This window comes from Rhyacophila brunnea, unplaced genomic scaffold (assembly GCF_057557595.1).
Source record: "Rhyacophila brunnea isolate RB1 unplaced genomic scaffold, BYU_Rbru_1.0 scaffold_12, whole genome shotgun sequence".
NCBI lineage: Eukaryota > Metazoa > Arthropoda > Insecta > Trichoptera > Rhyacophilidae > Rhyacophila > Rhyacophila brunnea.
The window spans coordinates 8,730,647-8,752,840 of NW_028232774.1; the positions used below are offsets into that span (position 1 = coordinate 8,730,647).

The window sequence follows — 22,194 nt, forward strand, 5'->3', positions numbered from 1 at the left end:
GAAAATTTTCCGCATTATATTATCAAACTGATAATAATTTTATTGAAAATAATAACAAATAAGTTTTCGGCTGTTTTATGTAGTTTTTTTTATATTCCAAAGTTTTAAAATTAAACACAACGATAGCAATATGAATGATGATGATATCTTAAAATAAATTAAAAAAAATATTAAATCAGTATCTAGGTATTCTTAATAAAATTGGTTAGAAGTTTGTATAAAAATAAAAAAAGCCTGTTAAATCGAAGTCGTAGATTTTCACGAAAATATTAATTCATTTCATACTTAATTAAGCTTCACACTTAAAAGAAAATTATTATTTAGTTCAAGTAAGTTACAACACAGAAATATCTTGGTGTAATCCGTGACGTCGGTAAGTAATCAAAGTAATACCAACTTTAATTTAAAAGTACAAAAGCCATTTTGTAGCTCAATTTTGAAAATCGCTTCAGAGAGTATTTAGAGCCATTAGTTAAAATTTGTCGCAATTAAGTACGGTGCCTTTAGCATTGTGGTTAATGTGCACGGGCGCAAAACTCATGAGACGCAGGTTCGATTCCTGTGGGGTGTCTTACTTTTTTCAAAAAGATTTTTTTTATTGGTTGTAATACATTTTCTCAGAAGTGTTTTCAAAATTATGTTTGTTAAATTCCTTTTTGAAAAATAATTTTAACAAAGAATCACATAAGTATTTTTTATTTTTATTTTTCTGTATTTTTAGTATTGCTGCACGTCGTTAGTATGCAGAACATAATATGTATTATCGAATCTTAATTTATACTATTAATCCCTGTGATTAGAATAATAATTACATAACTGATTTTGATTATCTCCAACCTGATGTAGTATAGATAATAGTCTAAGTATTTTTAAGTAAGTATAAAATCAATTAGTTTCACTCACCTCTCCCGGGAACGAATATCCTTGTATGTGATGCTCAGAGCCATGGTGGTTTTCCGTTCCGTAGTGAATGTATATTTCCTCGAACTGATAGCGATACGCTAACGGTCCACCGGAAATGTTGACGTGCTGCTTCGAGTCCTTGTCCACCCGGAAGACCAGCGACTGGCCGGTGTTGTGCAGGATGCCGCTCACCTGAACAGGTGAAAAAACATGCACATTTATCAACTGCTGATAAGTTAACATTGGTGATTAATATAATGTGACATTCCGTAACAACGTTTTACGTTTTTTTGACAGTAATTTTATGGCATATTTCAAGAAGTTCGTATAGTTGTTTTAGATTTCTTTTTCGACCATGTCCGATCCTAATAGGATCATATGGGCCTCCACAGAGTAGAGGTTTTGTATTAACAAATTTAGTTTTTTTTTTACGAGAAATAGATGTCAGCCACTTGCTCAACCTATTAGGTCCATACCTTGACAGACGGGTCTAGGACGATTTGGCACCGCGAACTGACCTCCGCCGATTGGCCTCCGGTAATTGGCCGCCGGTACAATCGGACGCCGGCCCAATTGGACGCCGACCCAATTCGACGCCGACCCAATTGGCCTCCGGAAAGATTGGACGCCGCACAGTTGAATTAAATGCGCAAAGGAATAGACGTACGTTACAATTTGTTGGAGTAAATAAGCAAGTCAGTTTAATATGCTTCTATCTTCTCAGTAGTTGTACCTTATACATTTCGCGCTTGACACATTTTTAATATAGACTGAGAATAATTATTATGCCTTATGATGTTTATTAAAAGAAAATAATTCTTCCCTCGCTAAAACTTAAAGATGTGCATAATCAATTAATTTATAGTCTATACATGGGTACTTATTTATATTTACAACAAATATTAAAAATAATGTTAGATGTTAGAATGAAAATAACATTATATTTCAGCGTTTTATCGACTTAATATTATAATAAAGCTTAAACATGTATAAAATTATTAAGCATAAATGCATATTTTAAGATAGTATGAAATTACAAACAAAATATTAAGTAAGTTATCTGCTAAGTATAAATGTTTCAGTAGTTTGATTGATAAACTACTTAGGTACTGGGTGCCGGACGAAATTCCCAAGGCCGAAATCCCGAATGCTGAAATCCCGAATGGCCGAAATCCCGAAAAATAAAAAAAATACAAACATCAACAAATCCCATTTTGCGGAAAATGGGTTTTTTCGATTGCGCAATTTTTTTCAGGAGAGACCATTTTGTAGAACGAATGGATTTTGTGTCTCTTGCAAAAATTGCGCAATTTGCGATTGTGCGATTGTGCAATTATTGATGTTTGTATTTTACATTTTTTTATATTTCCACAAAAAATGGGTTTTTGTGTCTTTTGCAAAAATTGCGCAATTGTTGATGTTTGTATTTTTTTTATTTTTCGGGATTTCGGCCATTCGGGATTTCAGCATTCGGGATTTCGGCCTTGGGGATTTCGTCCGGCACCCAGTACCTAAGTAGTTTATCAATCAAACTACTGAAACATTTATACTTAGCAGATAACTTACTTAATATTTTGTTTGTAATTTCATACTATCTTAAAATATGCATTTATGCTTAATAATTTTATACATGTTTAAGCTTTATTATAATATTAAGTCGATAAAACGCTGAAATATAATGTTATTTTCATTCTAACATCTAACATTATTTTTAATATTTGTTGTAAATATAAATAAGTACCCATGTATAGACTATAAATTAATTGATTATGCACATCTTTAAGTTTTAGCGAGGGAAGAATTATTTTCTTTTAATAAACATCATAAGGCATAATAATTATTCTCAATCTATATTAAAAATGTGTCAAGCGCGAAATGTATAAGGTACAACTACTGAGAAGATAGAAGCATATTAAACTGACTTGCTTATTTACTCCAACAAATCCTAACGTACGTCTATTCTTTTGCGCATTTAATTCAACTGTGTGGCGTCCAATCCTCCCGGAGGTCAATTGGGTCGGCGTCGAATTGGGTCGGCGTCCAATTGGGCCGGCGTCCGATTGTACCGGCGGCCAATTACCGGAGGCCAATCGGCGGAGGCCAGTTCGCGGTGTCAAATCGTCCCATTCCCTTGACAGACACAAATTGAAAAACAATATGTGTACTTGCCAGACCCAGGATTCGAACCTGGGACCCACGGCATTATAATCCAACGCTTAAGCCGCGCGGCCACCGTGGGTGTTTAAAGTTATTAAAAAATAGATGTTTGAAAAACCTTATTCTATAAAGATTTAGATATAAAATGCCATTCACTTTATCAAACTTCTACAAGCCCTAAGGAAACTTAAAAAAATATTAATTTGTCTTGATAGTTTAATATGAAAGAAAATTAATCATTATGGGAAAACCAAGATTGAAAATACCTACACGTTTTTTAATAGTATGAAAAATTTGTTTCTTCAGTAAGTATGCCGTTTACAAGAAATTAGTGTAATTAGTGTGTAAACCGGTAATAATTTTATGACAACGCCTCTCTATAATATATTTGCGCACAGTAGCTATAGACAAGAAATCCAACTGACGAAGCCGTAGATTTTTTTTAGTGCAAGTTCAATTCCCAATTCGATTACATTTTTTTGTGTAACGTCTTTTTTAACACTAGTAAAATATAAAATTTTATATTATATAATAATATATATAATTTGAAAACACTTAAGACCTAATAAAAAAAATATGACGCCTGACGGAACTTAAAGCTGTACCCACTGTATTCGCGCCAATGTACTTTACCAATTATTAAGCTTCTGGCGTCCTACTTAATTACGAATACTTCACAAAATATCATAATATAACTTTCTATGTATATAAATCATTTAATACAAGCTTAGATATATACCTACTAGAAAAAAATTTACATCCGACGCAAGGTGAGCCTGTAACTACCCGATTCGCAACATTGTGGTTTACCAATTAAGCTATGAGCGTCTTACTTATTATTTTATGTTAAGTAAATTGTCTCAGTAAAATACTGAAATACTGAAAATTAAATAGAATTCAAATTCAAGTCATGTAAATATGCCTGTCCCAGGGGTATTTTTTTCAGTTACTTAAAGCAGCTTACCTTTCTTCAACAAGCACACTTTGCCACTGAATGAAAATAATGAACTAATAATTAACTTGTACACATATAATATTATTAATAAACCTACAAAAATAATGGTATAGTAATATTTCATTCGAAACAAATACTATCAAAGTGGGTATTTATTGATGTTAACAATTAGAACCGCAATGAAAACGGTTCAATCTACTTGCAAATATTAGCTATTCATCATGATTTGATATTATCGAAATGAGCTATTTGGAATCATGCGTCGATTATGAGTCAATAATTTTGGTGTAGTCATAATAAATTGACACGGTTAGTTTTGACGTCCAGTGTTTTCAATGATGACGTAAATCGGAATGCACGTATTATAATATACATGTTAATGTTTAGTGAAAGCTTAAAGTTTTATTTTGCGAGAAAAGCTAGCGATTGGTTGCTTATTGCTTGGAATTTGAAAAAGCTTTTTATTACTTAAATACATATACCTATTTTAACAGTAAATATAAAATATTATACGTCATGGCTAGAGATTTCAATCCCGGGATCCCGAGCTATTTTCGATACCTATGAATCTCGGGATTGATAAACATAATCCCGAAACTTTCGGGATTGATTTTTTTATCAATTTTTATGGAAAATAAAATAAAAACGAAAATATAACAGAAAAATACTTTTAATAACAAATAACTACATTAGAAATAAACTGAGTTTGAATGAAGTTTGATTTATACAAATGTGTAAGTTGCCGATTCATTTTATTTTTTCAGATAAATTAATAAAAATGAGAAATATTGGAAAAAAACAATGCTTCGCACTATTAACAAAGTAATTCCGCCATGATCTCATACGTTTTACGGCAGTTTCATATTTGGCTGACAATTAGATTTATGAAGCGGAAAGGCCATAAGTACCCACACCATGGTTTGCTTTACTATTTTAAATCTCGCTAACCCATTGATTAGATCTTTACTATCAGAAACAGCAATCTCATATTAAATTCACATTATTATCATCATCGCAAGGGACATTATTATTTATATGACTTATGTATTTCCAAGATTGAACGTAGATATACAATATTAACAATAAATGTCTTAAATAGTATACATTATACTAGATTTATTTTTGACCGATTTCATCAATGTTATTTGTAAATATAAAAACTTTATATTAACAATGGAAAAAAAATGCCAATCCCGGGATTGTCAAATTGCAATCCCAAAATCCTGGGATCAGAATTTTGGCTCGGGATTGGATTCCCTAGTCATGGATATCACTGAAATGCACAAACTTCGATTAAATTATATTTAGAAGTAGCGTATGAAAGTATTATTTTATTTTTACAATAATCATAGCAAACAAATATATATTGTTTCATAATTTAATGTGTTAGTTTAAGCTTTTTTGTATTTTAGATGAAATTAATGGCCGAGCGGCTTACGAGTCGGCTTGTAATATCGTGGGTCCCAGTTTTGAATCCTGGGTCTGGTAAATATGCATATTGTTTTCAATTTGTGTTTGGAGTCAGAGTATGGACCTAATAGGTTGAGCATGTGGTGAAAATCCATTTTTTTTTGTAAAAACAAAAGTCTGTTGATACAAAACCCTATGACCTTATTAGGATCCGATATGATCTAATAATAAAATTACATTTATGAATTCTTCATGTGAAATTGTTTTAACGGTAATGTAGAAAAAACTATATATATATATATGACATATATGTAACTGTTATATATCCTGGGGTGAGAGAAGGTGGCTTTATGTAGAATTTTAGAATGCAACATGTTGATATTATGACAAAAAAGTTTTAATAAAAATGTTACATACATCAGATGAACTAAAAGTAAATACTTTGAAAACATATAAGATAATATTCTGATTTTTACATACTTATCTAATTTATTTAAACTTTACTTAGGCTACATATTATTGTGTTTATTTTTTCGTATATTCGTTTAGCATGAGACTTGAAATTTGGTACACAGATGATAAAGTAATGACAATACACTTTAATTATATTTAGCTGCAATCCAGTGTTTGAAAAATGGGGCCCACATAAAACGTCACATATATAAACTAGCTTATTTAGTGCTGTCTAGAAAGTTCATTATAAAATGTACTGCCACTGTTTTTTTAGTCTCTTAGCTATTTAGTATATATATACCTTGAGCAATGTGAAAAAAAAGTGCTCGACTAAGACGTCTTTATGATGTGTTTATCATTGAGTCCAAAATGTGTACTCATATTGAGTTAAGTGAGAAAAGATAATGTAAGTTTTTCGAAAAGTTGTTTTTATTTAATAAAAAAAATATTTACTAATTAAAAAAAAAAAAGTTTTTACTATCTTATACAGTAGGGTTACATATCCATTTGCTGTCAATGTGCAGAATAATTCATTGGCATAGATTTCAAGTAAGGTACAGACAAATTTACAGCAGTAGCGTGGAGGGTAGGAGGGGCGAGTTTCATTACTGGTACGCCACTGCACATAATATTAGCGCATCCAACAGTGCAACATCTGTCACGAGATATGCATTTCCGTAATACGCAAGCGGCGCGTCCAACTAAGCCTGGATTACGAGATTGGACGTGTATATACGTCATGCACGTGACGAGAAAGATAGCGGGGAATATTATCGAAGTGGTTCGATGTATCAAAACACATACGCCCAGTATTTAATCGAAAGCTTCAGATATAAAAAGTGACTGTGTTTTTATATTAAAAACTGGATAGAGTTTCTGAATCTGTTTTTTACTTCTCTTATGACTCAATTTAAATTTAAATTGACTAATATTGATGTTCTCAAAATTAATGGGAGAGGATTGGTAATCCGACAAACTATCTAAACTAGAAAACTATAGTATACCGACTACTTGGGAATCCAATCCCGAGCCAAAATTCTGATCCCGGGATTTCGGGATTACAATTTGACAATCCCGGGATTGTCATTTTTTCCATTGTTAATATAAAAAATTTATATTTACAAATAACATTGATAAAATCGGTCAAAATAAATCTAGTATAATTTATACTATTTAAGACATTTATTGTTAATATTGTATATTATCTACGTTCAATCTTGGAAATACATAAGTTTAATGGAGTAAATAATATTGTAATATAAATAATAATGTGAATTTAATATGAGATTGCTGTTTCTGATAGTAAAGATTTAAAATAGTAAAGCAAATAATCATGGTATACTTATGGCCTTTCTGCTTCATAAATCTAATTAGTCAGCCAAATATGAAACTGCCGTAAAACGTATGAGATCATGGTGGAATTGCTTTGTTAAAAGTGGAAAGCATTGTTTTTTTCCAATCTTTCTCATTTTTTTTTAATTTATGTGAAAAAATAAAATGAATCGGCAACTTACACATGGGTTTAAAAATCAATTTTTATTCAAACTCAGTTTATTTCTAATGTAGTTATTTGTTATTAAAAGTGTTTTTTTCTGTTATATTTTCGTTTTTATTTTATTTTCCATAAAATTTATAAAGAATCAATCCCGAAGGTTTTGGGATTATGTTTATCAATCCCGGGATTCATAGGTATCGAAAATAGCTCGAGATCCCGGGATTGGAATTCCTACCGACTACATTGCCATATTATACAGTATTAAATTTTGTAAATAGATAATACCCTGTATAATTTTATGACTACCGACAACATGCATAGTTAAGGGTTTGGGGCTAGAGATTTAGAGTCGGGGCTTAGTATATTATAAAATTACTAAGCTTCTTTAGAATATCGCTTAAGATATCACCTCTATTGTCTGACAGAAAGAAAAATATAGGTATGTAATTAAATGTATGTATATATACCCATATATTATTATAACGCAACGTAGCATGGAAAAGGTGCGTTTTGAGCTTAACAGATAAAAATCACAACATAAATTAATGGATAAAGAAGCTGATAAAAATACGCGATGTGATAGAGGTCGCTAAATATATGAAATGGCAATGGGGTGCACTTATCACTTGGCGAGTGGACAACTGCTGGAAAAATAGCGTCATACAGTGCGTATCCGGAAATTTGTACGTAAACAGTTCACCGCAGGACACTTATAAGTGCGCCGCAGAACGTGAAACATTAGTTCGTTTAACACTTAATCTAATGACGAGTTCTTCGTTGAACATTTCACCATGGAGTATATTTGTACGATTGCTACAACATGTGGCGTATTTTATGAGATCTCTTTATTAGGTTAGGTTATGGTTAAGCTAATTGGAACAGTACTATTTACAAACTATCGCCGCATTTTGTAAGATAGGTACAAATGTATTCCACGGTGACATGTTCAACGAAGAATTTATCATTTGATAAAATGTTATACAAACTCATGTTTCACCTACTGCGGCGCACGAATAAGTGTCCCACGATAAACAGCATACGTACAACTTACATGTTACCCATACAGTGATACCCAAGGGGTACTAAACGCCCACAGTAACGCCTATGCCCATCGGAAAGACGAACATATCAGTATCTCTAAGAATTCTAGGATGGATGGCTTATAAGCTTCAAATTCAATAATTGTTAAGAATATTAGGATTTAAGACCCTAAAAATGCTTTAAAAGTAAAAGTTACCTACGAGCTTTAACAGAATGAAAAGCGAGCACGCCTTCAAGAAAGCTGGTCGAAAAAATACTAGTAAGCAATGATTAGGAATAAAATCTTGTATATTGTTAATACCTTAATTTAAAATTTGCAAAAGATCGTCACTTTTATTACCAATATTTGAAATAAAACATCGTAATAATATATACAAATATATGCGTACATAATTATTGTATTTATTTATTTATTCCTTGAACAAAAAATAATATAATCAATTTAATTATAACTGATTTAAGGTGTAAAAACTATTAGCCAATTTCGTATTAATTAGATGAAACGCACGTAACTTAATTACTAGATAATTAACCAGAGTATTTATGAATAAAAATACCGATGCTTGTGATGGCTGAGTGATAACATATCCGCTTGGTAAATTTACATATCGACTAGGTACTTAATCTGCAAACTGGCTCACTAGATTTGCGCAACTTGTTCAAGAAGTAGAAAAAACTTAATAATTTAACTATAGAGCGGAATTTAATAATTTCAAAAATACACTTGGTAACGTTTTTTTTGTAAATAAGCTGCACTATGAATTAATATTCTAAAAAGTTTTACAGTTTACGATATTGGAAATTTGGCACCTGCGGTTGGCTGTTTTATGTGAAGAACAATAACGCATTAATTTATAGGTTTAGAAGTTTGAATTTTTTTGCGAGCATAGAAAAAAATATTATGCTTTACAAAATATTGCCATAAAAATCCTATTTTAGCCAAAAGTGGAGTTAGCTGGTTTTCAAATTAAGCAGATGATATTGTTTTTCAATGCATGTTTGAATCCGGGGTATGGACCTAATACGTTGAACAAGTGCACATAGATTTTTCGTAAATATGGATTGAACACTGCTGACCAGTTAATTACCACAACTCGGTCAGTGCTCAAGACACGCCTGGCGTGTAGCAATTAGCATGATAATTAAATGTGGTAATTAACAAGTCAGCAGTGAATGTATATGTATTTAATGGCCACACGCCAGGCGTGTATTGAGCACTGACTGTATTAAAAAAACGTGACTCAATTAATAAAGCACATCGTCGGGAATCTAGTGGATATGGGTCCGAGTCCTATCGGGCGTTGTATTTTTTCAAGTAGGTATTTTAAAATGTATGCATAATAAAATTACACATTATTGTATGGAAATGTGTTAGCCTGGAAACTCGCCGTTTATACTTGCAAGTGAGACAGACAGATTACAATATGCAGATGATATTGCAATCCGCTGCTGGCTGATTATAATAACTCGTATGACAGGCTGCAGAGTGGCTGGCCAGCACAGGTGCTCCCATGCGAGTGCGAGATTACTCCGTCACATTGGTAACAAAGGCTGGCGGCTTAGCTAAAACCCTAATTGTGATTCCGAACCGAGCTCGGTCTATGGGAGAACGGATAGAGTTGACAATTAGCCAAAATGGCAGATTGCTTTGTGAACATATTATTATTTAAGACTTACTTATAAACCTTTTATCATATTATTATAATATCTCTTTACTGCATACTATCGCATATTTATTTTATATAATATTAACTATCTTGAAACAGCCAAAACCATTTATGTAAATTATGAAGTACAAATTACTTTTTTTGGTGCAAGTCGATTATGGGGAAGCCAGGCGGGAACCGCACCAGTTGTCATAGCCGATTTTGGAAAAATTCACGAATTCAAGAATGAAAACCTAACCTTACCTAACCTAACTTAACCTAACCTAAACTAACCCAACCTAACAAATAATCCATTATATCGGCTATTTTCAAAATATGTTTGCTGCTGGCTTCCCCATAACCGACCTCTACCCTTTTTTTCAATAATTATAAAACTGTTTTACCATAAACACTCCACTTTATCGATGTAATTTGTATATTATTTAAAGAAATACAGGATTATTTTCTACTTTAGTATTGGAAGATTTTGTACGTGTATCAACACAGTGCAAGGATTTTATGTTCTACATAAACATTTTTATTTTTTATAAAAATCGATGTTTTTTAAAATGAATAAAAAAAATATGTGTGGTAGGTTCTAGTATCCCCTTTGCATCTTGCTGAACTTGCCGGTAGAAGGTTGCGTGGCTTTCAAAGTCGGTTGTCACCAATGTAGGGCTCGAAGTGGATTACCACTGTGGGAGTTGTCGACGTGTCGAAGGTCATGGTGTTGAGGATGATGATGATGAAGAAGGCGAAAATGGATGCAGGAGCGAGTTTTATTTGCAGCGTAAACAATCGGTACAAGAGTATGTTACAATACTTATGATACGGTTCCGAGGTCCGACACTCGGTAGAGAGTGAGATTTTAACAGGCCGGGAACTAATATTGGAGTGACATTTCCGATAAATTATTATTCGCTATTTATACAATCAAAATAATATTTTTTTATTGAAATAATCGAGTCAGGCGTTTGCGTCAATGGATGACTGACTTAGTATTAAAACGGATATGCAGAATTTATTATTGAGGTCAGCTCCTTACCGAGTTTGCTATAATTTGACATTATGGAAAATACATATGTATTTAATTTGTAATTCTATATCTCTATACTATGAATTAGTAAAAAATCTTTTCTATAATATTCTTTCTTCTTTCTGACTCGCTCTTTCCTAAATATTTACATATGTTATCTCTCATTCGTTAGAGATAATTCAAGACTTAAGTAATTAAAGACAGATTATTGGGGGCGCCACGTCGTGGTATTGAAATGCTCCACCTACGGGGTGCATAATAATATGTTGGTAAAATAGGTTGAAAGGTTGAAAATTATGTAATACTTATATAATTTTAAAAATATTTTTTTACATATATTATCTATTTATTTATTTATTTATTACTACATATATTTTTATAAGTGAACATCATTTGATCTAATTTTATGCAAGGTAATCAGGCAAAGAACCGTATCGGTGTAGTAAAAGTGTAAAGTTATAAAACGTATACTTTAAGTATTACAGCATACACTCCACGAAAATTAATAAATAAATAATTAATAATAATTTAATAACTTAATAAATAATTTCACCACCGTAAAATACTCTGTATGAAACCGAACGATTCAATATACTGGGCCTTGATAAAAGAAGTGCCTATGTGGATTATAAATCCGTCTGATAATTTATTGTTACATACCTTGTGTTTATCAAAGTGAATATTTCTAAGTCCAGGATCAAAGAGTAATTTTTCTGGCTCTACGTTGATAGGACTCTGTCTTCTTCCTTTGTTGCACATGTTCCATTGGGGGTTTATGAGACCCCAGAATCCAGGACCTGAAAAAATTTAAATTAGAATTAGAACAGTACTTATAATATGACATTTTACTAATTATACGATTTATCGTTTCGACATGGATATGAATATGCTCCATAATGTTAATATAATAAATATTATTTATGAAATTAATTTTCCATTTGTGTCTAATGACATAATCAATAAGTCTGTTTGGATCCGGTCGAGCATTACTATAAATGAACCTTTCTTGAGTAAAACCTGCAGGATCGACAAATTCATAAATGTCGACGAAAGAAGAGAGCTGGGAATCGAGAATGAGGAAGAAGATAAAGAAAACCTTCATCCACCAGTGAATTGACCCTAGTTTAGTATTACATATTGTTATTGCCAAAGAGTATGAGTATCTTTAGGTGAGCTAGTTGGATGGGTAAGATATTAACCTCCACCATGGGCAGGCACACAAACAATATTTATTCTTTACTAATGTCTAATGGCGAATGGAGATAACTAAATTGCCTCCTGACCATTATAATATCAGTCAACTTTTGAATCGAAATGGTGCTCGTTGAAAGATTCTATGAGCTTAGTCTTGTTACCTGTTCAACATAATATTCATATGGCTGAGAAAATACATGATGCAAACTACATCCTCTGAGAATGTCCTAAATATGCATGGAATGAGAAAGCTGTTCAAGTTACATTAACCAGCTGTTAAGCCCATCGGACCACCTGACCTGGTCACCACAAAGGTCAATTATGTTGCATTTGGAAAATTTTCGTCATCATACTGTCAACGTGAAGATGTTTTACTTAGATTGTTTAGTAGTTTGCAAAAATGCTTCTATGCTCTTCTCTTTCTCATGAGCGCTCTTAGCTTAAAAAAGTCATGTACATTGAGTCATATACATATTAGTCATAAAAAATATTGGTACTTCACACTCAATTGTAAAGTTTTGTAATACGCCTGATTAAGATGGGGTATGGTGTGGAGCACATATTCTTTGGTGGGGCTGTATACTTCTAGTATGATTTATTTATAATTAAACTTAGTTCAAGAATACTAGTACATAGCAGTAGTGAAGGGTAGAGGTAGGCTGTTAAGAATCACGATAAATAGTGCACATTAAACTTTGTAAGTCATACATATTTGTTTTTATTGAACTAAGACTACGAGTTAAAGATGGTGTTGGATAGTTTTAAAAATCAATAATTAAACTCTGCCTTACCAATATACCTTATAATGGTTTTGATATATTTTGGGCGATACGACAAAATTATGCACATTTTTTCATTCATTATTTGATTTCGTCGGTGTTGAGTGATTTTTCTAAATTCATTAAGCCCTACTTAAACCAAACTATAATAGATAAAACATATGATTCTATCTATAAAATATGCAAAGTTATGTAGGTATGCTTTAATTGCATAATTTTAGATATACGAGTATTTTTGACTGTTATTTATTATGACTTGGTTTCCGTCGGGTTTAATTGAATTTTAAAAACTAATCAACACCGTCTGTAAATTGTAGTCTTATTTCAATAAAAACAAATGAGTGTGTATGTCAAAGTTTAGTGTGCACTTTCAATGGAAGATCTTATCAGCCTACCTCCACCCTTCGCCACTGGTACATATAGACCTCAGTGTTGAGCTTTAGCTACCTCGTTGTGCTTCGTGATACACCCGATTAAAACCGGCTGTGGCATGTGTTGGATTAGTCAGAATAAAGGAATCGGTTTTGAGGTACGGCCAAAGTCTCGTTCACAAAATGAGAAAAGAGGGTGTATTTTAATACATATTTCCTGCATCGGTTCAATTTTAGTTCTGATTAATTATTGGAAAAGGGTAAGTCCCTTAGTTAGAGGTCTTATACGACTATTACGCTTATTAACTACTATCATGAGATATGAGAATATGTTAAGTTACGGGAGATATGTCCGTTAGTTATCGAAGAGTTTTCATGGCTCATAAATGAGAAACGTATGAACCCTATAAAGTATAGCATTATTCCATTGACGTGCATTTTTGAGATGATAAAACTATTTTGTGCTTATTTAATTTATTTTTCTCAATAATAATTGACATTCACACATGAACTAAAAATGACAAATAATTATAATTATAAATTATAATAAAAAGGCAATTAATAGTCCTTGATTTAAAACACAAAAACCAATAGTTAATAATAACGCAATTTGATAAGTTTCTAGTGTTAAGTGTGGTTATCTAGTTGTCAAATTCGATACCTACCTGAACTGAACTAATTCTTTGGTAAGTTTATCTGGTTATTTGGTCGAGCGAGTCATCTTATCTTGTTAATCTATTTTCGAGCACCGAACTAAACACCGAACTAAACTTAAAAGTGTTTCTATTTTATTAATAAACCATTTTATAAGGGTAATTTTGCATGGAAAGGAAAGTAAAAAAAAATCTCGATCTGAATTTTGAGAGGATTTTTTTAAAATGAATGCTAAAAGAAGCCTTCGATTTTAATCTGGATAGTAAATTTTTAACAATTTGGTATGTTGAAATGAAGAAATCTATTGTTTAACTAAAATGTGAATATATTAATTAATATTATACAATATTTTCGATATCAAGTATCATCACTATTGATTCATAAAAACCAGGAAACACAAATAATATAATAATAGGGAATTAGGATATCGTTGGAAAGGCTTTATGGTATAACTCTCAAGTATGGAGAGAGTCAATATGAAATAAACTAAACGAGTGTTAAAGAATATTATGCAATTTTAAATACTTACGTATAATATGTCATAATATACTCGTACATTAAAGATTGTCACGTAAAAGAAACGCGCATTAAATATTGGTAATATTTTTCAGGATACTTTGATGGCTTTATGTAAGTTGCGTTTTATGGTCTGATAATTATTAAACGTTAAATCGAAACTGATTTCAAAGTATAGGTCGATGACAACTGACATTTGTATCATATCAATCTATCAAGTATACATAATTTGAAATTGATTCTTACCTTAATTTAATATACTAAAACCGATAGCCAACATTATAACGCAATTCGACAAGCATTTCATGTAAGCGCTAGTAGTTAAAATTATCGTAATTAACTAAGATGCCCGTAGTTTCATTGGAAAAGCATACTGGCGTGAATCTAGCAGATGCAGATTCAAGTCCTGTCGGGTGTCGTATTTTTTTTTCTTCTACAAAATGATTTTTTCTAGTGTGCATATGCATGATATATTTTCGAATTATGTATATTGAATATTTATAATGTTACATTCTGAAATCTTGTGTCTTATTCGTTGAATAAAAAAATAATTTATCAATCTATTAAGTGCTCAAAATACTAATTATTATTATTATTATTATTATTATGAATAGTTATTTTGATTTTGTATAATACAATTTAATATGCATGGCGTTGATTTAATATATTTTATTGAAAAATTAATAGACAAAACCAGAAGAGATCATATTAATTACATGTGTGTAGACTTAGCACGCCACTGCTGAGCGCCAAAGTTTATTAGGGTTCGTCCAATTTGGCTTTCTTTACCCCGTTAATCGAGACTTATGACGTCATTAATTGGCGAGATATGAACTCGGCCAGACATAATATTTTATGGCGGTTTCATAAATCACACCATTAGCCACATAGTTAGATGCCGAGGAAAAATACAAATTGAAAATACGCGAGATTTATCGAAATAATAAATTTGGTTGAGCAAACATTTTGTAGTTTTATCTGGTGAACAATCTACATAAATAATTTTGTACCCAGCAATGTTTTTCCTATCTATTTTACAATAGGTATGAATTCCATATTTAAATGTGACATTGTATTAATGTTGTTTGATATAATAAATTATTTATTTAATTCATTGAATAATTTACAAGATTTTAAAATATAACCATGGCCTCCACAAGGGAGGGGGTGATAGGGCTCTAGCCTGGGGGTTCGGGTCGACCAGATAAGTGAAATAAACACACATTAAAAATGTGCTCTAATAGTTATTTTCCTTCATTATTAATGTTATTTATTATTTCAAATTATGTGTTTGTACGATACAATTTTTAATTGTGTATCTATACTCGACAACTCTATAATTCAAATGGATGTATTAAATTATACAAAAAACACTAAATATACACATATATTTTACCGTGAACACCATTTACTAGAGACTACTTCTAGAGCGTCGCACAGCCTTTATCCTTAGCGATAGGTAAGGGGCCCGCCAAAGATCCTAAACTGGGGGCCCGCTTCAGGAAATGGGGGCCATGAATGTAACACTCTTTATATTGAATATACATATATATTCGAAATACCTCAGATATAGTTTATTAAATTATTAGCAAGTGAAAGTACATTATATCTATAGTTTAGAGTAATCCAGACGTCGGTTAGTTATAAGGGCACTTTATTGATACTTCGATTTAAAACACAAAAAGCGATAGCCAAAATTAACGCAATTTGATATGCATTATCATGTAAAAACTACTAGTTATTTCGTCGTAATTTAGTGTGACGCCCGTAGCTTAATTGGTAAAGCAGATTGGCGCGAATTCAGTGGCTGCAGGTTCAAGTCTTGTCGGGCGTTGTATTTGTTCAAAGTGGGTATATGTCTAGGGTGTTTTCATATTATGTATATTCAAAATGAAGGTTATTTGATTTGTTTTAACTTTACTGAAACTTTTTGAATTTGAATATCTTTAGTACTATATTTGAGTATTACTGAGGTTGATAATATTACAACAATCTACACTCATAGAATTTGGTGAGGTTTAAAGTCAGAGGGGACGAGAAAAAGTTTCCTCCACATGGGTGGTTTTAGATGGGTGATAAAGTTTTTACCTACTTTATTGTATTGATTTGTTATATAAGTTAGAGTTAATCGTATTCGTTGTCAAGGTATATTTGCCTTTTGGTAAGTGTACATAGTGTCTAAAGATGCCGAAAGGCGAAATCCGGGTCGCAAAAAATAACTCAAATGGATTAGTGCAAAACTTAAATCCATCAGAATTTAAATTTAAATTCCAACAAGTAACTTCGGTCGATAGTATTAATATTAGTTTAATATATACATGTAATGAAATATTATTATTTATTATATTATGTACCTGAAATTCCATCATATGTCCACCACTCCTCCCAACTCCCAGAAATATCTGAAAAAAGTGAAATATAATAAAATATATACTATATAAAAATAGTCTAATTAATTTTAAATTTTTAAATTTCAAAATTTAATAAAAACCATCATTATGAAGACATTAAGTAAGTAGTAGGTATATTATATATTTATAAGTAATCACTTTATTGCAATCAAAATTTAGGAAGATAAATAATTTAAAAAACGTCTTGCTTATTACCTGTAATGAGGAATGTGAAAATTGTCAAGAAGAGTAGGCACCATCCACCTCTGTTGCACCAAAACATTTTAGACCCAATGTTCATCTTGCATTTGGTCGGAACCATTACACACTACTCGGTTGGTGTCAACTTCACTTGATGCAACTTTTAAAAAGTTTCTATGTTAAAAAGTCATTTTTGTGTTTTCGTTAAACTTTCGACCAAACACTGATACTATAAAATAGATGGTTTCACTTTATTTTATTTCCATTAATTATTGTTGAGCTGGTCATTTTCTCCACCTGAAATAAAAAGAAAATACATTTTATTAATAATCAGAGATATAACGTGAAAAATAAGTTAATTCGATACATTACAATATACAAAACAGACATGTCTCAAGGCTAGTGGTCAACTTTACTGCTGAAAGTGGTAACTAAGGGTCATTAAACTAGGGGTCATCCTAACTCACCAAGTTCAGAAAATATACGTGGTAGAAAAAAATAGCAATCTAGAAGATTTAAAAGAGCTTGGGGAGACTTTCATTTATCAAAACAATATAGACCCTCCAAACTATCAGCCCCGCACTACACTCGAGCATATGAAGCCATACGTTAGATAGCAAAAATTATATGAAGAGATTTTCACTCTCGCAGTAAGACATCGCATTTTTTTAAAAGCAAGAAAATTGGCGTTTTTGGCGACCAGGTCGGACGACCCGAAGGGTCCAACAGCTGGTTGGACCACATTCTCGGACATTCAGAAAATGTGAATTGCATCTCGTAATTCTCCGCTACATGGACATGTTGGTCGGGTAACAAGTCCAAGCAGTCAATTGACCCTGACAGATGATAATGATGAGTAAATTGAATATTTTTTATAAGACGTATCGATTTAAAAAGTAGAAAAAGTCACCAGAGCGGATTTTGTAACTAAAAGACTCAATTATCCCTGTATAATTTTTATCGTACTAAAGACGGTTTTACTGGGATTAATATTCATCAAAAGTTAAACGACATAACACACCACATGGCTCTTTAAATCTCTGACTCAAGTAGAATTTATATTTATGAGATACCTACCAGAAGTTAATGCCCCTGTTCTGTCTCTAAAGAATAAGGCTCTACTTCGTCTGGGGTAGTACATAAAACGTGCGTCGTTACCACTCTACAACTCCCAACCCTTCACTTAACATTTGTGGACCCCTTTCGTACCTTTAGTGCATTTGTACCTACGTGTCTTATTGTGGATTTAGCTTTCGATACTAATTAAATTAACTCTGTTTAATCTTAATTACTTCTGAATAAATTAATTAAATTTTAGAGCTTCGTATGTAATTATGATTATTTATAGATTGGGTTCACAATACATTAAATACATGAAAGATTTATCATTTGATCAAATAATAATATTTTTATTTATAATTATTGCAATCGAGACTTAATAATTTTATACTTGGAAAATAGTTGCAGTGCGATAATTCTGTATATTATTAAAATCGTTTATTTAAGTTATATTTTGCGATGTTAAAATTATTATGTGTGTAATATTTTTCCTCACACTACAGCACAATTATGGAAAAGAGTATTTACTCTACTCGAGTGGAACGACGGTTGACTGTGTCGAGTGACCGGACTAGAGATGAGTGGTGATCACTTATGGATCGTCCTTGCTATTTATACAAATGAAATGAATATACTACAAGAGACATTTGCGCAATTAAATAAATCATAATATATACGGTTGGTCTAGGATATGATTGAGGAAATGCTGACAATCGCTTCTACCACTCGATTTGTTTTGACAACAAAACTTAAATATCGAAGTGTGTCACACTTGTAATGCTGAGTAGTAGGATTTTAATATACTTTTGAAGAGCATGGTCGATCTAGAAAGACACCTCACGCTATTGGTATATATGTCAGTAGCAAAGAGTGACTTTTAAAAAGTGGTAGGCTATGGAGATCTGAGAAAAAGAGCACACTTGTCAGGTATAGGTTAGAAATAGGAATATAATACGATATTACTACTAATAATTCATACTAATAAATTAATGATAACGACAGACGGATGGCATAAAATTGAGCGAACAATCTATATTTATTAATACGCGATTAAACACCATAGAAATATATTTTTTTTAAATTATCTAATTATTTTGGAAAAAGTGCAGTCATGACAACAATATTATACGCGAAGGTTTTAGGCTCTGCTATAGAAGACTAACATATTTCATAAAATTCGATAGACTGACCGAGGTTACGTGACGTAAAGTCTATACAAAAAATATCACAATTCCTTCACAAAGAATCCGACATTTATTTACGTCAAGACAGATGGCATGCAGTGGTATGTTTTTTAAAACCTTCGCAGATTATTTTGTAATCTATACAATACGTACGACATCTATCATTAGCAAATAAAATTATTTTTATAGAATATAAAATAATCAAGTGATTATTTATAAATATGTCCATATACATTATTTTCTTTCTTAAGAAGATAGGCTTTAAATAATTGCCTTGTATGGAGTCTTCGCCACTGACATAATATGTATATCAAAATAATAATTCATTTTACAATACTAGTTCTGTCAATTAAAACTGATTCGTAAAACTATACGTAGTTTTAGAAAGTATGTTATTGTAAGTACTCATTGCGCCTAATCCACAAAATAAACATCTTAGCAATTGCTCGAAAATCTGAGTAGAAAGTAGCCAACCCACATCACGGGAATCAAAAATCCCAGTTGAAAGCCTTTTCGTCTTTAACCCCGCCGCTGCCGCCCCTGCCCCCCCATAATTACGTGTATATTAAACCGTTTCGCATTGTTAACGACCGAGGCGGCACTCAAACCCTTCTCCCACGTACGAATGGGTCCGTTAACACGATATACAAGCAAGAAAATGAATATTTTACTTAAGCTACTGGCACACGTCAGTGAACATTTCATCGGTGTATAAATACATGTTTATTTCGTTTAATGGCGCTATTTAAAAAAATATGCTTGTTAGTGTAAATTTTTGATGATATCGATTAAAGATAATTTGACGTATTTTTTAAAGATATTCTGTGTACATAATATAAATTATAATATCGGAGACTGTGAGTATACAAAACCAACAAAAAATATATAACGCTTAAGGGGGGACATGCTCAGCGTAGGTCAAAATGCAGCTTTTGTTCTATTTTCAAAGCATGATCCTGGACATTTATTAAACGTTGTAGATAATCTATTTATATAATTTTGAAGCCTTAATATCCTTTATATTTATTTTAAACATTTGATGACTGCATAAAGTATTTTTATTACATAAAATAGTATTCTTTTAAACCTCTCGCTCTAATGTTTTAGAATATAGTCATATTTCAGTACATAAATGTGCAGTGGTGTTAAGATTTTTTACATTTATTAATTTTTAAACGTATTTATAAAACCATCATTATAATTTATATTGACATTATTACAGTGAAATATTTACGATAAAAAATTATATTGATAATCTCTGTGATCCCAAATTTGACAAGAATTAGGCATTTTAATATTCAAAAAATGGACAAGATTAACACATTTGAAGATAATTCTAAAGATACACATTATAAGCTATATTTTTGACCATTCAAGTGTGATAAATATCCTACGAATAATGATTGCTTTGTAATAATTATTGACCTAAGAATAAGGTAGTGTTTTATTGAAATACGCCATTTCTTTTGGCAATCCCCAGTGGTTAAGCTACAATATACGGCCGTAGCCATAAATTGGCAAACTATAATTGAATTAGGGAGTAAAATGATATAAACGCGCGTGTTTGAACATGTACCTAACTGCGATGTTTTAGAGGACATTGTACATAGTACAGTGCCCTAAATATAAATGGCACAGAGTACAGAATGACGAATTGAAAGGGCCCTATTGGTGAATAAGACGGAAGAGCTTTGCAAAATTGTAAAGTTCTTTAACAGAATAGGAGTGAGGACCTGATCGGCGGATCCTCTTCTAGACTAGAAGCGGCGATATGACAGCGAGTCGCAGTGAAAGCCTCGGTAAAATCATAGTATATATATATATATATAGCTCTTTAATAATACATCAACATATTATGATAACATCATCCTTATCATTGGCGGCGATGATTTTAAAACTATAAAATAATTTGTATATCTCAGGTTCATAATATTTAACTATCATTATACTATACTCGGCAGGGTAGTGGATAATGCGCGGATTGGGGCGTCAACCCAGGAGATGCAGGTTCAATTCTTGCCGGGTGTCTTCCCTTTTCAAAAAGATTTTTTCTATTGGTTATAATATATTTTCTCAGAAGTGTTTTTCAAAATTATGTATGTTCAGTAGTATTTTATGTTTACCATTTAATCTAACATATTATGATTCATTTAATATTGACTGATATTTTTTTATTATTAAAAGTGCAAAACGAATATTTTTGATAATTTATTGTTGAATAAAAATATCTACATAATAATTATTTTTAAAACAATGTGTTACCGTTGTTCTGTATGCGATAAGCGTCATATAAATTATACAACACCAAATAAACAAGAATTACTTATCAAGAGAGCGGAAGAGAAATTAGGATTATTTTTGTACAAACGCGGAAAAAACATAAAAATTCGTAATGAGCTTATAAAAATTCAATGTTGTTTTGATAAAATATTATGACCCAAATAAAGCAGAATTAAATTCTTATTTATTTAAACGATGTTACACATGTTTTGCTGAAAACAAACTGTATTCAGATAATTTTACTGAATATAAATTTATAATAAAACCCAGGTATTTAATAAAATATATTATGTACCACGAATAAAATTAAGATTAAAAAATAATTATATAAATATAATATCATATCATTGTACCATGTCAGTCGTGGTGATTTTAATTTTACACGAAACTTCTTTATTCGTCGATCTTGTTAAAATTAGTGATATTTGTTTGTCTACCGTTAATTCATTTATTAATTCACCTGCTTCATT

At 31.5% G+C, this 22,194-nt stretch overlaps 1 protein-coding gene across 1 annotated transcript in view; it reads right to left on the reverse strand.

The window, feature by feature from the left end:
• The window catches only part of CARPA (Carbonic anhydrase-related protein A), a 180,490-nt gene that overhangs the window by 78,493 nt on the left and 79,803 nt on the right, over nucleotides 1–22,194 (reverse strand). Inside the window, exons 2-5 of the mRNA XM_085940132.1 lie at nucleotides 17,217–17,498; nucleotides 16,965–17,012; nucleotides 11,757–11,893; nucleotides 904–1,095 (exon numbers count right to left, since the gene is read on the reverse strand). Of these exons, the coding sequence (XP_085796258.1) occupies nucleotides 904–1,095; nucleotides 11,757–11,893; nucleotides 16,965–17,012; nucleotides 17,217–17,322 (483 nt within the window). The 5' untranslated portion in view covers nucleotides 17,323–17,498. The remainder of the gene's footprint in view (nucleotides 1–903; nucleotides 1,096–11,756; nucleotides 11,894–16,964; nucleotides 17,013–17,216; nucleotides 17,499–22,194) is intronic.